This window comes from Lipotes vexillifer, unplaced genomic scaffold, assembly GCF_000442215.2.
Source record: "Lipotes vexillifer unplaced genomic scaffold, Lipotes_vexillifer_v1.1 scaffold591, whole genome shotgun sequence".
Taxonomy (NCBI): domain Eukaryota; kingdom Metazoa; phylum Chordata; class Mammalia; order Artiodactyla; family Lipotidae; genus Lipotes; species Lipotes vexillifer.
In genome coordinates, this window is record NW_006791954.1 from 3,672,697 (window position 1) to 3,678,696 (window position 6,000).

The 6,000-nt window shown below is 57.5% G+C and overlaps 1 protein-coding gene and 1 non-coding gene across 2 annotated transcripts in view; one reads left to right on the top strand and one right to left on the bottom strand.

Moving 5' to 3' along the window:
* Positions 1–209: 209 nt before the first annotated feature.
* TRNAC-GCA (transfer RNA cysteine (anticodon GCA)) lies at positions 210–281 on the bottom strand. The gene has a single exon. It is a non-coding gene; the product is annotated as a tRNA-Cys (tRNA).
* A 738-nt stretch (positions 282–1,019) lies between these two features.
* Positions 1,020–6,000, top strand: part of LASP1 (LIM and SH3 protein 1) — a 37,575-nt gene continuing 32,594 nt past the window's right edge. The window contains exon 1 of the mRNA XM_007465148.1: positions 1,020–1,210. Within this exon, the coding sequence (XP_007465210.1) occupies positions 1,142–1,210 (69 nt within the window). The 5' untranslated portion in view covers positions 1,020–1,141. The remainder of the gene's footprint in view (positions 1,211–6,000) is intronic.

The following is a 6,000-nucleotide window of genomic DNA, read 5'->3' on the forward strand; positions in this document are numbered from 1 at the left end:
ACCTGCAGCTTTTGTACCTGATTTGTGCCTGTACCCACCCCCTCCTCCTGCTGAGTACGAAATAAAGCCGAAAGCTTTCCGTTAGGGTTGGAAAATGAGGAAGGAATTTTTAAATGGCTATTCTCTGCTTTCTTTAACCTAGAACCCAAGGTTAAAATATGAGTTAAGAATGAGTTATATTAGTTACATAAGTTTAGGAAAAAACTACGAGGGGGCACCCGGATTTGAACCAGGGACCTCTTGATCTGCAGTCAAATGCTCTACCACTGAGCTATACCCCCACGCCATCCCTGCCCTTGGATACTGCTCTTTTGGGCGTTAAGTCAACGCTACACCAAAGGTGGAGAGTAAGGATATGGAGAAAGGAACGAAAGAGGAAAAGGGGCCAAGCAGAAAGCAGAAGGCCCCCGGATCCGGGGAACCACAGGAAAGCTGCACGGCAGAGGCGCGGGGAAGGAAAACCTAACTCGAGCTGCGAGGCGCTGAGTCCCGGCGGGAGGGACTGGTTCCGCCCTACAAATGTGGGAAAGGATGTTGCAGGGGAAGGCTAGTGGAGGCGGAGCAGGGACTTCCCGTTCGGTCCGCAGGTTCTCGCCGGGTACCTACGGGTACAAAGGAAGTCTCCAAATCTGGAGAATCTGATTTGGTGTTCGAGTGGGCTCAAACCCCACCCTGGAGGGGTGCGAGGGGTTTGCCCGCCTCCTGCAGCCCAGACGCCCAGATGTGCAGCCAGATCGGCTCCGCCCCGCCGGAAGTGCCCTGGGCAAGGTCGTCTGTCCGCGCCTAGCCTCCGGGCCTATCTCTCCAGGGCTGCTCCTGCTTGGGAGCTCATCTAGGCGCGTACCCCCGGGCCCGCAGTCGTCCCCGGAACCCGCCCCCGCGCAGCCCCGGGTCGCCCGGGGAGCGCGCCTCGCCGCGCGCGCCCCTGCCCGCGCCCGCGGCGCGTCCCCGCCCCGGTACAGCCCCTCCTCCCCGCTGTGTTTATTAGGGGAAGGAGGGCGGAGGCGGAGGCCAGTTCCCTAGCTCCAGCCGCCGTCGCCGTCGCCTGGGCAGTTGCAGCCGCGGCCGTCTCCCGCCAGCTCGCTCCGGGGAAAGAACGTGCGCGAGCTCCGGCGTCCCCGCCCTAGCCTTTCCCGGAGCCATGAATCCCAACTGCGCCCGGTGCGGCAAGATCGTGTACCCTACGGAGAAGGTGAACTGTCTGGATAAGGTGAGACGCGGGACCCGGAGGCGCGTCTTTGCAATCCCCGAACAGTGCTCCAGATCGGGGGAGGAGAGCGGGGCTGGGTCTATGCCGCCTCATCCCCGCGATCCTGGGAGGAGGGAGGGAGGGAGGGCGGTGTCGTGTGGTGTGGGGACAGACCCCAGTCTGGAAACCAGGAGATCGGGGCAAGGCAAGGAGTCCACGCGTGGCGGGCAGCCGCCACTGGAGAAGAGTGGGCTCTGTGCCCAGGGGTTGGGAGGACGCGAGTGGAGTAGGGAAGCCAGGCCCCGGAGTGGGGGTGGGGGGAGTGAGGGAAGGTTAGGGGTGCAGTCCCGCCCCCTAGGGCCGAGAGAGTGAGAGGAGACGGCCGCTCCCTCTCCCCGCCTCGCCTAGCGCCAAGTAGGCGGAAGCGCTGGGCGCTGGGGGAGGGGGCGGCGGGGGGGCGGGGCAGAGGGTGGGGCCGCTCCGGCGGCGAATGGCCGGGCTTCCTGGCCTGGAGACTGGAGGGCGGGGGCTATCAGCCGGCGAGTGTTGTATCCGGCGAACTGGCCTTCGGATAAGGCCCCAAGCCCCACTGCGAGACCCCTCTTTTGCACGACCTGCAGTCCTCTTGGTGGGTCAGCGGTTAATGGACTAGCAGACGTCCTCCGTACCTTCCCAGCCCCCACCTCAAATTGGAAGCCAACTCCCAGTGCTGGTCCGCCCAGCCGGACCGGGGCGGGGTCGCGTGCTGGAGTAGGGTGGGTGGGGGTCGCTTCACAGAAATCTCCTGAAATTGTGCTCAGAGGCTGAGTCCAGCTTGTAGAACAAAGAGCTAACTTTTCAAAGCAGGTTTCCCCAGTGGAGGGTGGGGTTGGCTGAGTTCAGGGGAAGCCAAGAAAAGGGGGAGGTGTTAGGGGGATGGGAAGGTGGCCTTCTGGAAATTCACTGTCCCCTGGGGGCCCTTACGCGTCTTCCTCCCCCCCCCCAATCATGCTGGACTCGTTCATCTGGTTGCCATTATACTTTTGGAGGGGGGCGGAGAGTAGAACTGGGTATTTCCGGCAGTTTGGGGTAGGATCCTGGCCTCTTTTAATCTCCCGAAGATCCTAAGGCAAAATCCACCTCCTCTCTGCATCCCCTCCCCAGTCTGGAGGAGAAGACTGTGTGATTTTGTCCCTCCTCATCGTGCCTGTCATCCATCTCCTAAAGCTGGCTCCAAGTCCAAAGATTCCCTCCTTCCCGTCTGGACTGGCAGGGGCTGGGGGGCATGGGATGGAAGAGGGGTGCGGAGCCCACCTGGAGCCAGGTTTTGTTTGGGAAAGGGTAGTTCGTTGGATACTTTTGTCTTTCCCCTCCACCTTGGGGTTGGTGCTTCCTCAGTGACCTTTGGTCTCTGAGTCAGGGTGAGGGGGTGGGGTTGTAAGGTTCTGAGATACATTTGAAATTGCTCTTGGAGGAAAGGGGCATATGGGGCTGCTGCTGTTCCACTGTCCTGGGCCTGGCTGGGCAGGTGGAGAGGAAGGCCATGTTATGGGTACAAGAGATGTGGGTACTGACCTTCCCAATGACCATGCCAGAAGGCAGGATTTGAGCTTGCAGGCAGGACCTGAGAGCTCTCTGTCCTTGCACACTGGGGTTTTTGCCCTTCCCCGGTGATAGGGATTTTGGTCTCTGCATCTTGAGTTCCCTGTGCGCTCCTTCTTCTGCACGGTCATGAACTGGGAAGAGGCTGTGGCCACTTTCCACCTACGTACGGCAGAAGCAATATATGATGGAGGGATTGCTAGCCTGGGAGTTGGGAGACTTGGTCCTAGTTCCAGGTCTGCTCCTGCCAGCTCTACGAATGGCTCTAGGCCTCAGTATTCACCATCTATCAAATGGGTATGGTAATGTCTTTTCCTTGAAGGTGGGGAAGTGCACTAAAGTGCCCGGAAGGGGATGTGGTATAGGCTGTGCCCTCCCTACCTTGCTGGGGTACTCTCTCCAGCCCCACACCTTTGGAGTCAGAGGGGAGTGGTGCAGGGATCCTTCAAGGTGCCCTCCCCAGCTGTTCTCTTGCCCTCGCAGAAAGAGGACACTCAGGTGGAGGTTGCCCTGGGAAGTGAGAGTTCATGATTCCTCTCTCTTTTTAGAACTCTCCTTACGGGAGGTGGCCCTGGGGAGACCTCACCCCTGCACTGAGCAGGAGGCCTGGAATATCCAGGTATCAGACCTATTCCTCCCAACCCCCTTCAGGTAGTAAGGGCAGGCACTTGGAATGGGGACCTGGTGCCTGGAGGACTGAGACCTGAGGGGGAACCTTCGCTCCCATAGATACAGTTGCTAACCAACTTCCCAAGGCTTCCCCTTTACAACAGGAGAGAGTCAAATTAGACTTGCCTGTTTCACTGCAATTTCCCTACGGCACGACATGACCCAGAGCACAAGCTACGTCCTTGGTGTTAGCCTTTTCTCCTCCCTGAGCCTTATCTCCCAAAGACTTAGCTGGGTTAAAAGCTATGTCACCTCTGATGGCCACCCTGCCCTCAACCCGCCATACCTAGTGTGCTCTGTGTGCTGAATAAATGTGTATTGCTGGTGTTGGAGGTCGAGATTTGCTTCCCCAGAGGACTTACGGGATCAGAGTTGGGGGAGAAACAGGGTGACATCACTCATTCATTCAACAAATATTTATTGAGCATCTACTTTGTGCCAGGCACTCTCAGGGGCTGCTGCAGGGCCTTTGGGGAGGGAGAGGGGCTGTGTCTCACAACGTCCTCTACATTTTGAGGGAGGTGGAGTTTTGTCCCAGACCCTGTGGGGAAGCAGTCGAATCTGGGGACCTGCATTGTTAAGAGTCTTGCCATGTCCCTCTGCCCTGGCTTGCTTTCGCCGGGCTTCTGAACACAGGTGGAGGCATTTGGGAAGGGTGGAGGATTGGTGAGCTGCTAGTTCCCCGGACTCCCCCATTGGGAGAGTTCTCTGCCTCTGGCTGTATGAACCACCCTCCTCTCAGCCCCCACAGGCGGCAGCAAGGTAGAGGGAAGCTGGGCTGGACACAAAAAAGGAGAAAAGGCCTTGCAGCCCTGGTGCCTCATTTCCTAGCTGAGAGCACCCCACGATCATCCCGTGACCATCCATTCATAATAGCTACGACTCATTGGAATGTGCCAGGCTCAGTCTTCGCAGGAGCCTTACAAAGCAGATGTGATCGCTCCTGTAAGTTAAGAACCCCATAATCAGAGGCTCAGACAGGTCATGCAGCTCACTCCCCTTTCCACCAGAGCTGGAATTCAAATCTAAAGTTCTTCGTGCTCAGCTCTTCTGCCTGTTGTGTTTGCAAAAAGTACTTTTATTTACACTATCTCGTTAATAGTGGTCCCTCCCCTTCCTGACCCTGGCCTGAGGAATGCTCTGGGCCTGGGCTCTTGAACCAGGAATCTGGGGTGGTGCAGCCACGGTCTATGCCTTTAAGCCAGCCTCCCAGGTGGCCAACTGAGCTAGGCTGGTGACCTGGCCAGGGTGGGGCTAGGGTTGCCCCTGGAGGAGTGAGAAACTGTAACCCTGGGTGACAGGAAGGGAGGGAGAGGTCTCATACTCCAACCCTGAGTCATAGGCAGCCCGGGTGCAGAGGGCAAGGTACCAGGCTGCAGGCACAGCGACCCGAAGTTCACGCATCCCCCTCACCCAGAGCTGTGAGCAGCCGCTTCCGCACCTCCATGGTGATTCCAGAGAGATAGGGCTGGCCCAAGCCTCACCCAAGTGCGGGGGATCTTGCTTCTGTCCCATCAGCCTTTGTTTGCCTTTCTGTGGAGTTGGTTGCAGCTTTGGAGCTGCAGGTAAGGGAGAGTTGAGGGCGATGCTGGAGCCTAGGAGATGGGCTGAGAGGCTTCTAACAGGCACCAGAGGTCTGGTTTTTGGTGAATAGGGTAACAGTGGACTTCTGGGGCAGCAGGGAGGATTCAAGTTGCATGCCTAGAGGTAACTTTGCTCCCTGATTCCTGGGATGCTTCTCTGAAATCTTCTTACCTGTGGCCTCTAAGAAAGAGGGGTCTCTTGAACTTCCCTGGTGGTCCAGTGATTAAGCCTCTGTGCTTCCAAGGCAGGGGGCATGGGTTCGATCCCTGGTCAGGGAACTAAGATTCCCACATACCGCATGGTGCGGCCAAAAAATACAAAAAAGATTAAAAAAAAAAAAATTGAAAAGAAAGAGGGGACTCTTGCTCTGAGACAGGGCTCGTTGGGCAGGGGAAAGAGGCAGACAGAGGCTCATTGTGGGGTTGTATTGACTTATTTCCCTAGACCCAACTGAGTCAGGGGTGGGGTTTTTTCATTTGGGGTCCCCTCAGAGTTCCCAGCCCAGGCTTGGCCCAAAGGGGCTGTTGAATGACTTGTCATTTTCTGCCCCTGCTCCCCTCGCTTTCCTACCCCAAAAGGACACGGTGGCAGGAGCTGCTGGATTTTCTTGAACCTTGGAGCCCTCCTCCAGAGAGGGGAGGGAAGTGATGAGAAGCAGCTAGTGTGCCAGGCTTGGAGCCTGTGTCATCTCCCAGCACCTCTTAGGGACTGGGAGTTTTAGCTCCTCTTTACAGATGCAGAGACCGAGTTCCGTAGTTACCCTGAAGGTACTCAGTCCACTCTTGTTTTCCTTTTTCTGTTCCTGGACCCCCTGTAAGAGAACAGATGACCACTGCCTCAGCCTCTAACATATGTAGCTGAGAGCAAGGGGGGTGGGGGTGAGGTGGGGAGAAGCTACTGATGGAAATGGGCACCGTTCCCTTGTACGGGGGGCTCCCCTTCCTCCCAGTGGCAGCTGGCGGGTGTGTGTGTGTGTG